The sequence below is a fragment of the Neofelis nebulosa genome, chromosome 6 (genome assembly GCF_028018385.1).
Source record: "Neofelis nebulosa isolate mNeoNeb1 chromosome 6, mNeoNeb1.pri, whole genome shotgun sequence".
NCBI lineage: Eukaryota > Metazoa > Chordata > Mammalia > Carnivora > Felidae > Neofelis > Neofelis nebulosa.
Genome location: NC_080787.1, coordinates 152,994,328 through 153,012,361, shown reverse-complemented (window position 1 = coordinate 153,012,361; position 18,034 = coordinate 152,994,328). Strand labels below are relative to the sequence as shown.

Here is an 18,034-nt window from a genome sequence, read left to right as displayed (position 1 = left end):
GTGAACGCCGGCTTTGTCCCCCTGGGTCCCCGTCACCGGGCCCCCGTCGCCTTCACTGCACCGTTCGGGGCTCTCTGCATTTCGGCTTTTATTTATATGTTAAGATCCACAAGCGCAAAGCGGCTAATGTGAAAACCCCCTAAGGTTTCCAAGCCACTTCCACCCTGTTGGGGTGAGAGGTCCCCAGCTGGTGATACCTTCACAAGCACATTCTCCAAAGTAGAGCATGTTCTGGGTTCATAAACTGGAAACAAATACACCCAAATTACCTTTACAGCTTGCATTGAGCCCAGAGTCAGGCAAATCGTTTCAGCCATTTGTTCTGGAAACTCGCTGATCTGTGAGCTCAAAACTGCTCGTTTGTGGGGGATCTGCCCCATTTCCACGAGGCTCTTCTCGATGCCCGGGCACGCCCGTAGGCAGGGTGGTTGTGTCCACACAGGCATGTCACGAAAAGAGCAAGGGTGGAGGAGTTTTTGGCTGTTGTGGGGTTTTTTGGGTTTTTTTTTTTTTTTATGTTATTTACCTACTTTGAGAAGGAGAGAGAGAACGAGTAGGGGAGGGGCAGAGAGAGCCAGAGAGAGAATCCGTGCTGTCGGCACAGAGCCCGACGCGGGGCTCAAACTCACGAACCGTGAGATCACGGCCTGAGCTGAAATCCAGAGTCCGACGTTTCACCGACTGGGCCAGCCAGGCACCCCTTGGCCGTGGTGTTTCTAAGTTCCTGGGCGCAAAGGTGGTTTGACGAAGCTCTCCTTTTCCGTTGCTTTCGGCCATAAAAGTGCGGCTGCCATGCGGTGGGTTCTCTGTGCCTCCCCGCCCCTCCCATTCTGGATTCTGGGGTCTGGCTACATCTTGTCTACGGTGCAGCGGGACAGAGGGCCCCTGGGGGCTGCTTGGACATGACCCAGACCTGCTGGGCCAGACCCTGCCTGCTGACGACAACCCTCCCCCCACCCCAAGTGGTGTGCCCGGTAAAGTCTGCAGAGCTCGGCCCCGGAGACCCACAGCAGCACGGTGCTGTCCCCAATTCCCCAGCAGAGAGGGGAGCGAGACCCCCACGATTCATTTCCACTCAAACCTCGCCCTTGCAAGCTCTTGGCCTCGCTGACTCATTCCCTGCTTTTCGGCAGATTATTAAAGCCGGCTTTTCCTAAGAATCGCATCGGGTGTGACTGGAATGGCCATTGGCTCATTTTCACCAGAAGCCTTCTTTTGACACCCGGCGGGGGCGGGGAGGGGGGGGTGTGCTGGGCACTGAGCCCCCAGCCCGTGCACCGGCTTCCACCCCGTCCAGGGCGGCCCTTCCCCCCACAGCAGGCTGGCTGGCGAGGGGGCGGGGCGGCCACGGTCCCTGCGTGGGCCCTGAGGTCCGTGCGCCCCTGTCTCCGCCTCCCAGGTCTACGATGACGGCAAGTTCGTGTACCTGGTGACGGAGCTGATGCGTGGCGGGGAGCTCCTGGACCGCATCCTGCGACAGCGACACTTCTCGGAGCGGGAGGCCAGCGACGTGCTGTGCATCATCACCAGGACCATGGATTACCTCCACTCGCAGGGGGTGAGCCCGCGTCAGAGCAGGAACCGCGGATCGGGAGGGAGCGGGGGGCGGGGGGGGGGGGGAACTCGGCTTCCTTCTGCGTCACACCTGCCCCCGCGGGGGCCAAGGTCGAGGCACATGCCACGTCCCGGGGAGCCAGCCGGAGACATTACATCTACCTGGACCGGTTATACAGAAAAACGTAGGTGGGCTTGGTAAAGGGGAATTTTGGAGTTTCCGTCACCTGCTCTTAGAACTGAATTCCTGCACCAACACAAAGGAATTCCGCGGGTGAAACGACAGTAAAGGCTAGGTTTCCCGCCGCCTCCCCGTCCTCCACACGCTGCTCTGCGCCCTCCACGTCTGCAGTCCCGGACAGACCGGGAGGCCAGAGCACAGGAAGGTAAAGTATCTTGCCTGGGGCTGGTCGCACAGAGGGAGTGACAGGGACAGGGTCCCGCCGGGCTCTGGGCTTCCAGACCCTGCGCTCGCAGCCCCAGGCTGCCTGGCTGGGGGTGGCCGCGTGGCCCCACGCCTTGCTCCAGCCCCCGTCCTCTCGGCCCTTCCTGCGAGGCGGACGGTGCTCCCCCAGCCAGCCCCACACGTGTGGTCGTAAGCGTTTAAAATGCAGCCACCTCCGAACAGGACGATGCTCTTCTGGGACCACACGGCAGGCCTGTTCGGTGGTCACCGGCGGTCCGGGAGTAGGGAGCATTTTCCCAGAACCCCAGAGGAGACCCTTTGGACGATGGTTTTTCCAGACTGGCGTCTCTTGAATGAGGGGGGTGATGGACCCAGACTCTCCTGCTCCCCTGCCCTCAGGGTCTCCGTAAACCCGGCTGGCCGCCCGCCTGTGTCCCTCCAACCTCCCTCCTATACCCCGAGCCTGGGTTTTAACAGGACAGTGCAGCTTCCAGGCCGTGTTCAGACACACACGTGTGCTCCCAGTCGGCCTCTGTCCCCTTCAGAAAAATCGCCGTGTGCCCCAGGTAGCTGCTTTGCTCTGAGATGTGATGACAACTTTGGCCGATCCTGTCCCTCGTGCTTGGAGCCCCGCGGCTCCCTCGGCACAGGGGCGGCTGTAGGGCTCCTGCCGATCGCCTGGGCCTGTCCGTGGTCACACGTCCCACGTCTGCCTCGCTCTGTGGTGTGCCCGGCCCCTCACCGCGCTGGAGCGTGGTGGGCACACGATAAACACGTACCTGTAGAGGTCTTTTCATCCACATCACCTGAACTCACCGCACGTGATGCTCTCAGCTTAGGTAGCTGCTTAGTTACTGACTCATTGAAATATTCATTCGCCACCAAAGAGGTTTCTAGGGGGCCCCCCGGTCTGAGCGTCAACGCGAGAGGAAGAGAGGAGGGAGCCCCCCCCGCCCCCCGCAGGTCAGCCCCAGTATAAGCCCTACTCTTCTGAACGCATCGCCCCTTCCCTTTCTTGCCCCATCCTGGGCCTGCTGCCTTTCCAGGTTGTTCATCGAGACCTGAAGCCGAGTAACATACTGTACATGGACGAGTCTGGAAACCCTGAGTCCATCCGCATCTGCGATTTCGGGTTCGCCAAGCAGCTTCGAGCTGAGAACGGGCTGTTGATGACACCCTGCTACACGGCAAACTTTGTCGCCCCGGAGGTAAGACCTCCGAGCCCGCGGAGGCGCGCCCTCCCCCACTGCAAAGGGGTATCTTGCTCAGGCACCCTCTCACCTTACCGCTTTAGTTTCCTGTTTGTCACGCTTTTTATGGTGATGTTCTCATGTAAAATCGGACTGTGCGGTAGACCATGAGGGTCAAACGCGAGTGGTTGCTGGGAGTCGCTGAGACATGATGCGGTCGGACTGTCCTGTCACCCGGAAGGGAGCTGACGGGTCCCCTGTGATCAGAAACCTACCTACAGCTGCACAGACGGAGGGGCGGCGGTGGGGGGGGGGGCTGCGTGTCTGTGGGTCTCCTCTGTGCCAGATGCTGCTCCAGACTGTGGCCCACGGCGGACGCCGGCTGGCCGCTGTGGAATGTCACACGAGGCCCGTGGCGACATGCAGGGGAGGGCTCCTGGCCGGCACCCAGTGGGTCAGATGATCTCAGCAACGGCCTCGGGTACATTTCCACCTTCTCAGGCTCCCGGGGATGGTTTTGTTAGGCTCTGAAGTCACTGATGTGTTCACGAAGACAAACCCAGTTTCTTGCTTTCTAGAAACTTAGCAACAAAACCTGAGAGGCCGGTCGAGCAGGACAGGGCTGGTGGGATGAGGGGTTAGGAAGGAGAACAGGTGCTAGGTCTGGATTCTGTGTGGATCCTTCTGGCTGCTGGTGAAGGCAGGCTGGCACCTAGTGGTGGGTCTGCGAGCTGAGAGGTAGCCCCCCCTCCCCGCCCCAGGGTGGTGAGGAAGGCAGGGTGCTGAGTCGAGATACAGCTGGGCACGGAGCCTACACGCGTGGAACACAAGGCCATTTTTGGGTCACCCAGATGCTACCTGGGGCCCCTTTGAAATAATCTGCTTATAAGCCTCTATTGTTGCCTTACCTGATCAGAAATAATTTTGATGGGGGGCGCCTGGGTGGCTCAGTCGGTTGAGCGTCCGGCTTCGGCTCAGGTCATGATCTCACGGTTTGTGAGTTCGAGCCCCACGTCGGGCTCTGTGCTGACAGCTCGGAGCCTGGAGCCTGTTTCAGATTCTGTGTCTCCTTCTCTCTCTGCTCCTCCCCTGCTCGTGCTCTGTCTCTCTCTCTCTCAAAAATAAATAAACATTAAAAAAATTAAAAAAAAAAAGAAATAATATTGATGGTATTGATTTTAGCGATTATGGACTGTCTTAAATTGGTCTATTGCTTTACCATTTCCAAAGCACTTTCACCGGTATTTTTTTTTTCAAGTTTTTATTTATTTTTGAGACAGAGAGAGACAGAGCATGAGCAGGGGAGGGGCAGAGAGAGAGGGAGACACAGAATCGGAAGCAAGCTCCAGGCTCCGAGCCATCAGCACAGAGCCTGACGCGGGGCTCGAACTCACAGACGGTGAGATCATGACCTGAGCTGAAGTCGGATGTTTAACCGACTGAGCCACCCAGGCGCCCCTCACTGGTATTTTTTACTTCTATCTTGATACACCGTTCGAAGTACACAGGGTGGATACTATTAGCCACACTTGATAGATTAAGAAAAAAACCAGGTTCAGTGGGTTCAAGTGACTTTTGAAGGTCGCTCAGCCAGTAGAGACAGGGCTTGAACGACGAACATTCGGTTCATTTGCGTGTGCTGGCTGGTTGGCCACCGACCGCGTTCCCGGCACAGCCCACGGTGTCCGCGTTGCAAACACGGGAAGACGGGGTCCTTGCCCTCGTGTCGAAGACAGTCGGACACAGTCCTCCATGTTTGATGCTCAACCCCGTAATGTACGGTAATCCGTGAGCATTTATTGTGCTTTCCTTACTGTTCTCAACTATAAATCTATCAGAGCATCATCTTCCACGGAAGTACGCAATCCTAGGACGCGTGAATTCTTCTGTTTTAACCGTCCCTCAAAAAACCAGACATAGGCTCACCACGCGGTGCGGTCACGCCCGTGCCCAGCGTTTCTGAAAGCAGAGACAAGAGCAGATATTCGCCCACCCGTGTTCTCAGCAGCCCTGTTCACCAAAGGTGGGAGCCACCCACGTGTCCGTCAGTGGCTGAATGCCTGCACAGAATGTGGCATGTTTTTCAGTGGGTTGTGAGCCTTGAACAGGAAGGACACCCTGTGCCACGCCTCAACACGATGAACCTCGAGCACGTTACGTTGTGTGTGATACGCAGGCAGGAGAGCGTAATTACTGTATGATTCCACTTACATGAGGTCCCTAAAGCAGCCAAATCCGCAGAGAAGACCGGAGGAGGAGAAGGAGGGTGGGGGCAAGGGCTGGGGGCGGGGCACAGAGAGCCAGTGTGTGATGGGAGTTGGTTGCAATTTTGCAAGAGAAAAGAGTTCTGCAGGTGGATGATGGGAATGCTTGAGTAACTGAACCGTACCCCTAAAACTGATTAAGATGGTAAATTCTAGGGGCGCCTGGGGGGCTCCGTCCGCTAAGCGTCCGACTTCGGCTCAGGCCGTGATCTCGAGGTTCGTGGGTTCAAGCCCCGCGTCAGGCTCTGCGCTGACAGCCCAGAGCCTGGACCCTGCTTGGGATTCTGTGTTTCCCTCCCTCTCTACCCCTCCCTCACTTCCACTCTGTCTCAAAAGTAAGTAAACATTAAAAAAATGCTTAAAAGACGGTAAGTTTTATGCTGTGTACGTTTTGCCATAATGTCTTTAAAGTTCCTTTAAAAAGTAAGTCTTTCCTTTTCAGCCCGTGTGTCAGTGGATCTAGCAAGAACTGTGGTTCCTGTGTGTGCCCTGGTCCTTGGGGAGCCCTACTGCCAGGCACCACGGTTGACTTTGCGTTGATAAACGACAGTTGCCCTGAAGACGTCCCCTGTCCCCCACCTGCCCAGCCCATCATCCCGTCGGAACAGCACGCTGGGAGCTTGAAGTTTCCTCCCCAGTGCTCACCCATCTCCTGCTTTTCCCCTGCAGGTCCTGAAGCGACAAGGCTATGACGCAGCGTGTGACATCTGGAGTCTGGGGACCCTGCTTTACACCATGCTGGCAGGGTAATGCGCGCCTCCCATGGGTGTCAGCACGCGACGGCACGCGCACCCGAGCCATCACGAGGCAGAGGTGTCAGGGGCTGTCCCGTCCGGGCCCAGGGTCAGCCCTGCCCCGTGCTCGGGTGGGGACACACACTCGCAGGTCCTGGGTGAACGCTTTCAGGCTTCCTTAGCCCTTTCGGGACAAATAAAGACCAGGGATAAGAAAGTTAGCTTTATGTTTTCTTTACATTTTTTTTAATGTTTATTTATTTTTGAGAGAGAGAGAGAGAGAGAGACAGAGCACAGGCAGGGGAGGGGCAGAGAGAGAGGGAGACACAGCACCCGAAGCAGGATCCAGACTCCGAGCTGTCAGCACAGAGCCCGACATGGGGCTCAAACTCATGAACCGCAAGATCATGACCTGAGCCAAAGTCGGACACTCAACCAACTGAGCCACCCAGGCACCCCAAGTTTATTTAAATTTAAAGAGAGAGAGAGAGAGAGAGAGAGAGTGGGGGAGGAGCAGAGAGAGGGGGAGACACAGAATCCAAAGCAGGCTCCGGGCTCCGACCTGTCAGCACAGAGCCCAGCGCGGGTCTTGAAACCATGAACCGTGAGATCCTGACCTTGAGCCGAAGTCGGCCGCTCAGCCGACTGAGCCCCCCGGGCGCCCCTGTTTCCTTTCAGATGTATCTCCAGAATTAGGGAACTGAGCACAGAACTCAGCTCATCAGCAAAAATCCCAAGCCTCTGACCACGTGTCCACATTCTCCATCGCACCACACCACCCCCTTAAAAGGTCACGCACATCGCCCCTTAAGAACATCCCCTTAAGAACATCCCCTTGAGTTAGGAAGCACCCGTAAACATTCCTGGCCAGACAGCACCTCGAGGCAGGCAGCCAGGTAAAGGCAGGTGACTGATTTGCGTGGCCACTGGACGGCACGCCTGCCATCACGGAAGGAGGGTCGGGTCCGCCGCGCCCCTTCCGATCCGGGGTCTGCCCTCGCCAGCTCTGCTTCTGGGCTGGGCTCCTTCCTCTACTGGCCTCACTCCCCTCACTTTTAAATGAAAAAGGAGGCACTGTGTGACACGTTAGGACTCCAGCCTTAAAGGTCTAGGACCCTACAAATCCAGAGTGGGATCGCTCTGTGATTTTCTGATACTCGCGTTGTGTGTACGTAAATCTCAGACCGCAAACTTTGCCACTAAGACCAAGTGTCATGAGATTCACGCAGAGTTCCTTTTCCAGGAAGGCATATCTTGGCATGCCCCGGTCTATGGTGGGAGGTGATACGATAACTCACAACGCGGCAAGTGCCGACGTATTGTGTAGTGTCTCTGTAGGTCCCCGCGAGTGTATTATCCTGCCTGTTTGCAATTGAGTCTTAAGAAATTGGGGCGCCTGGGTGGCTCAGTCGGTTGGGCGTCCGACTTCGGCTCAGGTCATGATCTCGCCGTCCATGAGTTCGAGCCCCATGTCGGGCTCTGTGCTGACAGCTCGGAGCCTGGAGCCTGCTTCGGATTCTGTGTGTGTGTCTCTCTCTCTGCCTGTATCCCACTCACACTCAGTCTCTCTCTCAAAAATAAATAAACATTAAAATTCTTTTTAAAAAAAAGATTCTCTCTCACTCTTCCTCTCCCCACTCACTCTCTCTCTCTCTCTCTCTCTTTCAAAAAACAATTTGTTTGAGAACTGGAATTGGTAATAGACCAACCATGGGTCTCAGACTTCAAATCTCAGGCTCTCTGCCGTGGTCTCAACGAGTCACCGGACAAACCACCCTAACACAGTGTCCCCAGGGGTCCAGAAACGGTCCAGGGAGCTCGTGCTGGGGTCCACAGACTTTTCTGCACTTGCCTTATTGACCTACAGCATTGGCCAAGTACGGAAGAAGGACGTAGCGTTAAGAAATAAGTAACGCTTTCCCCTGATTCTGGATTTGGAGCACGGCGGCAAAGAAAGAGCTATTCTCAACAAGGCAGGGGCAACATCTAGCTGTGAACTTCACCGTAGGTCGTACAGCAGAGGTTCATTTTACCTGAATTCTCTCATTGCACAGATTTACCCCTTTTGCAAACGGCCCCGATGACACTCCCGAGGAGATTTTGGCGAGGATCGGCAGTGGGAAATACGCCCTTTCTGGGGGGAACTGGGACTCCGTCTCTGATGCGGCAAAGGTGAGTGCTTCCCAGCGCTCTCACTGCTTAGGGTGGGGGCTGTAGTGACCGCTCCGTTTGCGAGGAAGCTAGGGGAGACCCTTCATAGAAATAACACATGTGTTTTATCTCGTAGATTTTTTTTTTTTAGCTTCTCAGTTGAAAAATTCTTTTTCGCAAAGCTTCTCACGTGTCCCACAGTCTTGGTGCCCTGGGGTTCTCCAGAGAAATAGAATCCATTGGATTCCATGTGGACAGGCAGATACAGATTCTATGGAATTCATTGGATTCCATGTGGATAGGCAGATACGGAGACAGAGAGATTTATTCTTAAGATCAGTTCATGTGACTGTGGAAGTGACATGTGATAAGTCTAAAGTCTACAGAGTCAGCAGACTGCAGACTCCGGGAAGAGCTGGTCTCGTAGCTCGAGGGCATAGCCCTTCTGCTGGCTGACTTCCCTTTTCCTAGGGGAACCTCTGTCTTTTTAACCTTCAGGGTTTCCCCTGATTGGATGAGGCCCACCAACACCATGAAGGGTCATTACTGCGAGCTGACAGATTGCAGTGTCGATCTCGTCTAAGTAAGACTTTCACAGCATCATCTAGACTGGGGTTCGGCCAAACACCGGGGACCGTGGCTTAGACAAGTTGACCCATAAAATTAACCCTCACACTTCTGGTGACGTCATGAAATGGCGGCCCTGAATGATCACAGACTGATCAAGGACAACTCTGGGACAGAGATGTGTTTCTGTTGTTTTCGAATGCTTCGCACTGGGGCTTCTCGGTAGCCTCGCCATTTGGGACCGGCCTTGTTTAAGGAGACGTCAGACTTTGTCTTTTTCAGTTGAGATCATCAACTCCTCTCTAATTAAATAGTAAATGATCACCGGACCACTAGTAAGAAGGAGTATCGACTTTCCGTTTCCTGTGTTACTGTGAAATGGGTAGACGATCTGGGGTTCTGATTTCAGTGCTGCCATCATCGTCACCATGTGACCTTGTACGGAGATGGCGGAGGGGATGGGGAAGATGGTGAAGTCGGTAGAAGAGATGATTGTGGAAGTGCTGGCAGAGGTCATGGCAGAGGTGACGGCAGAGGTCATGGCGGAGGTGACGGTGGAGGTCATGGTGGAGGTGACGGCGGAGGTCATGGTGGAGGTGACGGCAGAGTCATGGTGGAGGTGATGGCGGAGGTCATGGTGGAGGTGATGGCGGAGGTCATGGTGGAGGTGATGGAGGTGATGGCGGAGGTCATGGCGGAGGTGACGGCAGAGTCATGGCGGAGGTGATGGCAGAGGTCATGGTGGAGGTGATGGCGGAGGTGATGGCGGAGGTCATGGTGGAGGTGATGGCGGAGGTCATGGTGGAGGTGACGGCAGAGTCATGGTGGAGGTGATGGCGGAGGTCATGGTGGAGGTGATGGCAGAGGTCATGGCGGAGGTGATGGTGGAGGTGATGGCGGAGGTCATGGTGGAGGTGACGGCAGAGTCATGGTGGAGGTGATGGCAGAGGTCATGGTGGAGGTGATGGCAGAGGTCATGGTGGAGGTGACGGCAGAGTCATGGTGGAGGTGATGGCAGAGGTCATGGTGGAGGTGACGGCAGAGTCATGGTGGAGGTGATGGCAGAGGTCATGGTGGAGGTGACGGCAGAGTCATGGCGGAGGTGATGGCAGAGGTCATGGTGGAGGTGACGGCAGAGTCATGGCGGAGGTGATGGCAGAGGTCATGATGGAGGTGATGGCGGAGGTCATGGTGGAGGTGACGGCAGAGTCATGGCGGAGGTGATGGCGGAGGTCATGGCGGAGGTGATGGCGGAGGTCATGGTGGAGGTGATGGCAGAGGTCATGGAGGAGGTGATGGCGGAGGTCATGGCGGAGGTGATGGCAGAGGTCATGGTGGAGGTGACGGCAGAGTCATGGCGGAGGTGATGGCAGAGGTCATGGTGGAGGTGATGGCAGAGGTCATGGTGGAGGTGACGACAGAGGTCATGGTGGAGGTGACGGCGGAGGTCATGGTGGAGGTGACGGCAGAGGTCATGGCGGAGGTGACGGTGGAGGTCATGGCGGAGGTCATGGTGGAGGTGACGGCAGAGGTCATGGTGGAGGTGATGGTGGAGGTGATGACAGAGGTTGCGGCAGAGGTCATGGCGGAGGTGATGGCAGAGGTCATGGTGGAGGTGATGGCAGAGGTCATTGTGGAGGTGACGACAGAGGTCATGGCGGAGGTGATGGCGGAGGTCATGGTGGAGGTGATGGCAGAGGTGATGACAGAGGTCGCGGCAGAGGTCATGGCAGAGGTGACGACAGAGGTCATGGCGGAGGTGACGACAGAGGTCATGGTGGAGGTGATGACGGAGGTCATGGCAGAGGTGATGGCAGAGGAGACAGCCGCTGGTGTCTGGTGAGCGCATCCCTTGTGTCAGACCCTGCCGCTCCCACTGCTCCCTTCCATCCACTCTGTCTCAAATGAGTATAGGAATTGTCTAGTCTGGTGGTCCCCAAAGTAGACCAGCACTCGGGTGCTGGGGGTTCCTTTGTGAGGTGATCTTGGAGGCAAGAGTGGGAGGCAGGGAGAAGGGGTCAGGAAAGGAGTCAAGTCAAGAACAGGAGTCAAGCCAAGTGCAGGATCAAGTCAAGCACCCAGATTGCAGGCAGAGGGCTTCACTGCCTCCCAGGACCTTGACGATTTCCTCCTGCCCCTTCACCGCCGTGTCTTCTACCTCATCTGGCCCCGTGCCTTTTCCCCTCTGTGTTCACCGTACGTACAACAAACCTCCAATCTTCCCCAAACAGACACAGCCCGTGGATTTGTCTGTTGTTGCTTTACCCGCATCCTGCACGTACCGTGTAGAAAGGTATTATTTACTAGGAGGTCTTGAGCGAATAAATAAAGGTCTCTCTGCTTCCATTTTTACACTTGGAAACGGGAACAGTAATACTTCCAGAACATATTTCTTGCAAGAAGTTACTAAGATGAATGTTATCAAATATTAAAAGGCATGGGATTTCTCTATAGAAGGAAAGGATTTTGTATTAGTCTGTAGTATTCCTCCTTCCTGGTTTATGACCAGATCTCCTGTTGAGCGCTTCAGCGTTGCGGTATGCGTGTGCGCTAATTCATGTGTTTCACTGAGAAATGTCACGGCGATACCAGAGGAAGATGAGGAGGCTAGCAGAAGAGCATGGATTCTCGTCATGGCTCTTCCTTGGACAATTGTTCAATGGCTACAAATGTCGACATCTCCATCTGCAAAACAGGGAAAGTAATATTTGCCCTCCTTCCCCCAAGGCCAGTCCCGATGACTCTTGAGAACAGGTGCATCGAGCACATGAAGACAGTCTCATGAACGCTATGCAGATGCCGATCACAGCCGTAACTGTGTGTGCACACGTGTGCGTGTATTGCGATGTGTGACATAAACGGGAGCTTTGTCTTTAAGCTACTTGGAGGACTTTTTATTGTTATTACCTTACAGTCAAATAAGAAAATTACCTCTGGGGCACTGGCTGGCTCAGTCGGTGAAGCGTCCGACTTCGGCTCAGGTCATGATCTCATGGTTCATGGGTTCGAGCCCCGCGTCGGGCTCTGTGCTGACAGCTCGGAGCCTGGAGCCTGCTTCGGATTCTGTGTTTCCCTCTCTCTGCCCCTCCCCAACACATGCTCTGTCTCTCAAAAATAAATAAACATTAAAAAAGAAAAAGGAAAAAAAGAAGAAAAAATTACCTCTGTTGGACATTATTAGCCCATCGGACACATGTAATGGCTACAGATTGTCAATTCCATGGCTGGTGATTATTTATAGCAAATGTTTATGGATAGTTATACTTAAATGTAACTATACCCATTGTTTTCTTTTTAACGTTTATTTATTTTTGAGGGAGAGAGAGTGCAAGCAGGGGAGGGGTAGAGAGAGAGGGAGACACAGAATCGGAAACAGGCTCCAGGCTCTGAGCTGTCGGCACAGAGCCCGACACGGGGCTCAAACTCAGGAACCTTGAGATTATGACCTGAGCCGAAGTCAGACGTTTAGCCAACTGAGCCACCCAGGCGCCCCTACATCCAGTGTTATAACTGGTTTAAATCTGTGGGACAATCATTATTTTCGCTTCTCCCTTTGGAAGGATATCATTTTGACTAAAAGACCATTTCATTACATTATATGCACCACTTAACATTTCCACGTTTGAGTTCTCTTCGGATGTAAAATCTTTAATCCACTATAAGCCTGGAATGAGCCACCAAGTTGATGATGATTAAGATTTAAAAATCACTCACATACTTTACAAGCTGAACGTGAACACGTGACCCCAAAATGCTAAGCATCGGCCGAAACAACGGTGAGGTTTTGCCGTGAGAGGAGACAAAGGAATTTTACTCGGGAGCCTGCTTGAATCAGCTTCGATCAGCCTCCCTTCCCCCTCCCTGTGATCTGCCCTTACAGGATGTCGTATCCAAGATGCTCCACGTGGACCCTCATCAGCGCCTGACGGCAGTTCAAGTTCTCAAACACCCATGGATCGTGAACAGAGAGTACCTGTCCCAAAACCAGCTCAGCAGACAGGACGCCCACCTGGTGAAGGTACCAACAAATGGTCAGGGGGGCACAACAGTGGGGTGGGGAGCACAGAGGCGTGGCCCTGAGACCTCCCAGTTCACCCGAAGAAATCACAGTGTGGGGGCCAGGTGGGGAACCGATCACGGGCGCAGCACGTATCCCTCATTTCTTAACTTCCACACGTTTCTTCACCGAGCCAGCACATGCAAAGCTCTGAATAAGCTACCCGTCTGTGAACAACCCTGAACAGCTTCATTGTGTGCGTGTGTGTGTGCACGCACCCGTGTGCATAGGGGACAGAGATAGAGAGAAAGTGGGAGAGAGACAGACAGACAGACAAATGGGGTGGAGAGTGGGAGAGAAGGAGGGAGAGAGGGAGGTGGATGGAGTCTTACATCTGTACCAATTCAAGGTTCCAAAGCCCTTCATTCTAATGATTTTTTTAATGTTTATTTATTTTGGCGGTGGGGGTGGGGGGTGGGAGCACACAAGCAGCAGAGGGGCGGAGAGAGAGAGAGAATCCCCAACAGGCTCCACACTGCCAGCACGGAGCCCAAGGTGGGGCTCGATCCCACAGAGCATGACATCACGAGCCGAGATCAAGAGTCGGTCGCTTAACCGACCGAGCCACCCGGGCGCCCCAGCCCTCAATTCCGGATCAGAGGCCTGCAGACTTGTCTGTAGAGGCCCAGACTGTGAACATTTGAGGCTTTTCGAGTCAGGTGTCTCTGTCACTACGCCTCGGATGTCCTGCCGTAGCACAGAAACGATACGCAGGTGGATGGATGCAGTTGTGTTTCAGTAGAAGCTTATCTACAAGGGCAGGGGCCCTGGGCTGGGCCCCAACGCGGTCGTCTGCTGACCCCGCCGTTCACCACAACTGCTTCCCTCGGCTTCCTGGGACGGGTCCCACAGCACACGCAACGTGGAGTCTGGCTGCGCCCCCTAGGCGAGCGCGTCCCGACGCCCGCGAAAGAGACACAAGGCTGTGGAGGGAACGCCGTCAGGACGCGGCCAGCAGCAGTGAGAGTGTCCCCCCAGGGATCAAAGGGTTTTAGTGGGCAGAATAGCCGCTCCTCTAACTCATGTCTCTCCTTCGACCCTTGCCATCCGGCGATCCCAGCCTTGGTTCTCCTGACCTTCCGGTACAACTGTTCTGATGGAAGCCACGTGTCATTGCACGTAACCGCGGCAAGGCAGTGGCTTCTGGCCACCTGGGTCGTGATTCACCCGCACTCTGCTGGGCAAACCAGATAGACTGGGGGGCATCCAGAGGACCGGGGGGGGGGGCGGTCTACACCGCAGGAACGAGCAGGTTCTGCCTCACATGCTGGGCAGCGGCTGCCCGGAGCTTCTCGGGAAGGACTGGGGCCACACCACGGCCAGACGTCAGGGTCAGCCCTTTCGGGTCTCCCAAAGTCCTGCTGGTGTGGCAGTGTACCACGGGCCTGGGGCCTGGGACCCCATCCTGGGGTTCCGTGCGCATCCGGAATACCCCAGGTCACAGGCCACAGGCATAGTTCGGGACTGGCGCGGGGCGGTGGACGGACGCGTTATTCACAAGGCCCCAGTGCACGTGGACCCTGCAGTGAGCACGTCGTGCCCCGTGCCCCAGGGTCCGGCAGGAAGGGCGTCCGCGCCCGCCGTGCGCGCGCAGATGAGGGCTCAGCGAGGCCAGGGGTCGGGCCCCCTCGGGAGTGGGCGGGCAGCGGGTCACCGGCCTCTTCCTTTCGCTTTGCAGGGGGCTATGGCCGCCACCTACTTTGCCCTGAACCGAACCCCGCAGGCGCCGCGGCTGGAGCCCGTGCTGTCGTCCAGCCTGGCGCAGCGCAGGGGCATGAAGAGACTCACGTCCACGAGGCTGTAGTACCCGCAGGCTTTGCAGCGCGTCCTCGGGCTCGCGGGCGGCGGCCTGGGCCCCCGCCACGGGCGCCACGGAGTGACCACCGCCCGGCCACGGGCCCTGGGCGCCTCCGCTCATTCCACGTTCTCTCGCTCCGCCTGGATGGGATCCGGCCCCGGGACCTCCCACGCCTCCGGCCTCCCGCCTCCTCCCCCCCGAGCAAAGCCGGACCGACTTGTGTCACCGCTCACCGCCCTGCTGATCGCCCATAGGGCCCTTCGGACTCTGGAGGTCTTTTCCGATCGTGGCTTAGATCGAGAGCGACAGAGAGTTTTGCCAGTTACAGAGCCAGCGACTTGGCCAGACCCGGACACCGGCGTCCTCGTTACTGGCCCGGGAGGGCGCGCTGGCTGGTTCGCCTGTTGCCGGAAGGACGGGGTCGGCACGTGGCACCCAAGACTAGGCGCCGGGTCCCCTCCACATGATCCAAAGAGCCCTTGTCCCATCTCCCCCTCGTCTCTGACTGAGGTGTTGGCTGTTCTCTCCCGGGTCACAGACCCGAAAGGGGGGGGAGCCCGGCCCGGAACCGGCGAGCAGCATCCTTGCCTCGGAAGCTTCCTCTTTTCACAAGAACAGCACGTCCTTGGGGAGGGGCCAGCTGCAGCCTGTGCCCCCCGACACACGCACACCGGCCCGTGTCCTTGCTCCCCCCCGCGGCTGGATGGCTGGCGGGGGCTGCAGGGCCGGGGTCCGCGCTCCCGCCCGGAGGTTCGGAGACAGAGCTCTAGGCCCGACAGCCGGCCACGGCCCTCTGTCAGCCCCCCGTGCTCTCCCAAAGCACCGGTTTCTCTGTCTGCTTTCCTCTCTCTGGCCCACGGGAGACCCCCTCCCCTCCCGGGGCGCCGGCAACCCTGAGCTGGAGGGAGGGAGCCAGAGGGGAGCCCGGAGGCCGGGCCGCCACGCAGGGGCCTGGAGGGGGCGGAAGGAGGCATTTCCAGGGCTACCGTGCACTTTGTGGAAGCTGTGCTTTTGTGTCACATTTGTGTTTCTGTTCTTCAGTGACGTCTTATGTTTCCCTTGGGGTGCGTGCGCACAGCAGGGGCGCGGCGTGGAGCGCGGGGCTGGGCGCTCCTTGTTCAGGAAGGCCAGGACAGGCTGGACGCCACTGCCCAGGCGGAGGGGGAGCGTGTGCGCCCAGGCCGGCCGTGACTCCCCGCGGCCCTGGCAGGGTGCGGGGCGCCGGTGGCCCTCAGGCAGGTCTCACCGAGAAGGCGTGTTTCCTAGTTCCCTCCCTCCCCCATCTCCGCTAACTACCCAACAAGAGCCACATGTCGCCTTCTGGGCACGACCCCTTACCTTCTTCCGGTGGTTTTCAGACCCTCACAGGTAAACGTTCTCTCGTTATTCCACGAGCCCCCTCCTTCCCTCAGACACCACACGACATAAAGGGTGGGGACAGGTTCACCCGTCTGTTTTGCACCAAGCCTCATTAGGCATCTCTCGTGTTTCCCAAGAGAAAATGCTTTTCCCCAAGGCTAGAAAGACTTGATCCTCAACCGTTTCGTGTTAGGTCTGGATCCTTTTAATCGACTGTTAGAAACTTAGGAAAAACAGGAAAAACTGGACAGCCCTTAGGTCACAGGTTTGACCTCCTAGGTACCAACCGAGGTCATCACGCCTTCTGTCCGCCGCACGAGGTTTGCTGGCTCACTGGTTTGCTCACCGGAGGCCAATGCGCGAGGGACGCAGGCCCGAGGGGGGTGGCCCGTGTGTGCTTCCCAGGCTCCCCCGCCCCTGCCTGTCATCCCCTTCCGGGCCACCGTGCACACAGCCCCACGTCCTCACTCTGAGAGCCGCAGAGGGACCCCGAGACTCACCTCGCCCAAGCCGTGCCCTGAGCGGAGACCCCAGGGCCCCCCCTGCTCACCCCCGTTACTTGAATGTCCGCCAAATACCTCTGTTTCCTCAGCTTATCCAGAACGAGGCGATACTTGAAACCGTCCGACAGAAAGTCAGCCTGGAGAAGTCAATATTTTCAGCTTAACGTCAGAGTCTTGAGCGGAACAGCCAGTGGCCGTGCTTTGTAAGCAGCGGTCGTGTGTGAAGGAAGGTATCATATCTAGTTCTCCCTGTGCGGTTCACCCCCCGCCCCCGCCCGTCATGCGTGACTCCGTGGGCTTCGCACACGTGGTGAGATCACACAGAACGAAATAGCTGTCCCCCCCCCGCCCCCAATATGTAGAGTCACAGCCCCTCTGGATCCCAAAACCACAGACTTTGTCGCCGGAAAACCTACCCAGCCACTGCGGTCCCTCCGGGGTGCCCACTGTGGTTCCGTCCCACCTGGAGATCCCCCCCCCCATTTGACAGAAACACCTGACTCCCCACCCCCACCCACCCCCACCCCCACCCCCACCCCCACCCACCCCCACTGCGAGGGCTCTGCCAAATGCTGCCCCAAGTCAGATTCGGGCAGGAGTGAGATCTCACCTGTATCCTTAGGTCAGATTGTCCCTGACCTGTGTGTGTGTGTGTGTGTGTGCGCGCGTGCGCGCGTGCACTTGGAGGACTGTCCGGCGTTTGAAGTGACCGCAGTGCTTCCTGTTAGCCAGTATTGTTGATTAAATGGTGTTCTTCCTAAAGCCGCACGTTGGGATTTTTGCCTCACGCTTTTGACTGGGTCTCTCCAGGACACGAGGAACTTGATTTGCACTGTTTTTCTTTCCAAACGGCTCTGTGGCCTTTCACCTCTCCAAGAGTCCTTAAAGTTCTAGAACGGAAGAGGACCCCGCAGGGGCCCGGGCGGTGCACCCCGCGGGGCCTCGCAGAGCCCGGGGGGTCACCTGGGAGACAGGAACTCAGCACCGCTGCAGGTCGCCTCCGCGGAGCGCGCTTCCCACCCAGCCCCCGACTCAGCACTTTGTTTACAAGCCCGCGACCGTGCGTACAGGTCATTCCCGCGTTCACGCTTTGTATTTTATGTTGGAGATGGGCGGCCACTATACAGATATTTATTACGCTTTCCAGACTTTCTGAATAGATTTTTTTGAATAAACATGAGTTTTATGAAGTGTAATATTTTCCTAGCAGAGCGGTAATTTGGGGACTGTCTGTGCCGTTGCCAATTATCGTCGGCAGATACGCTTCTCACCCCCGCTGCCCCCTCGCTCTGTCCCGGCTGCGGCCCCTGCGGCTGGAAGGTGGCTTCCCCTTGGATGGCCGTCCGGGCTGCGTGGAGAGCTGGTGGGGGGCACACAGGTGCCTCTGCGTGCGCGTGCAGCTTGTGTGTGTGCACGTGTGCCCAAGCAGACTGTGTGCTTACGTGTGCCTT

At 56.7% G+C, this 18,034-nt stretch overlaps 1 protein-coding gene across 6 annotated transcripts in view; it reads left to right on the top strand.

The window, feature by feature from the left end:
* The window catches only part of RPS6KA2 (ribosomal protein S6 kinase A2), a 354,515-nt gene extending 337,571 nt beyond the window's left edge, over positions 1-16,944 (top strand). For all 6 annotated transcript variants that reach the window (XM_058735871.1, XM_058735870.1, XM_058735873.1 and 3 more), the window contains 6 exons: positions 1,400-1,558; positions 3,007-3,168; positions 6,084-6,160; positions 8,203-8,320; positions 12,747-12,884; positions 14,602-16,944. In XM_058735871.1, coding sequence (XP_058591854.1) covers positions 1,400-1,558; positions 3,007-3,168; positions 6,084-6,160; positions 8,203-8,320; positions 12,747-12,884; positions 14,602-14,727 — 780 coding nt within the window. In that variant the 3' untranslated portion in view covers positions 14,728-16,944. The remainder of the gene's footprint in view (positions 1-1,399; positions 1,559-3,006; positions 3,169-6,083; positions 6,161-8,202; positions 8,321-12,746; positions 12,885-14,601) is intronic.
* Positions 16,945-18,034: the final 1,090 nt, after the last annotated feature.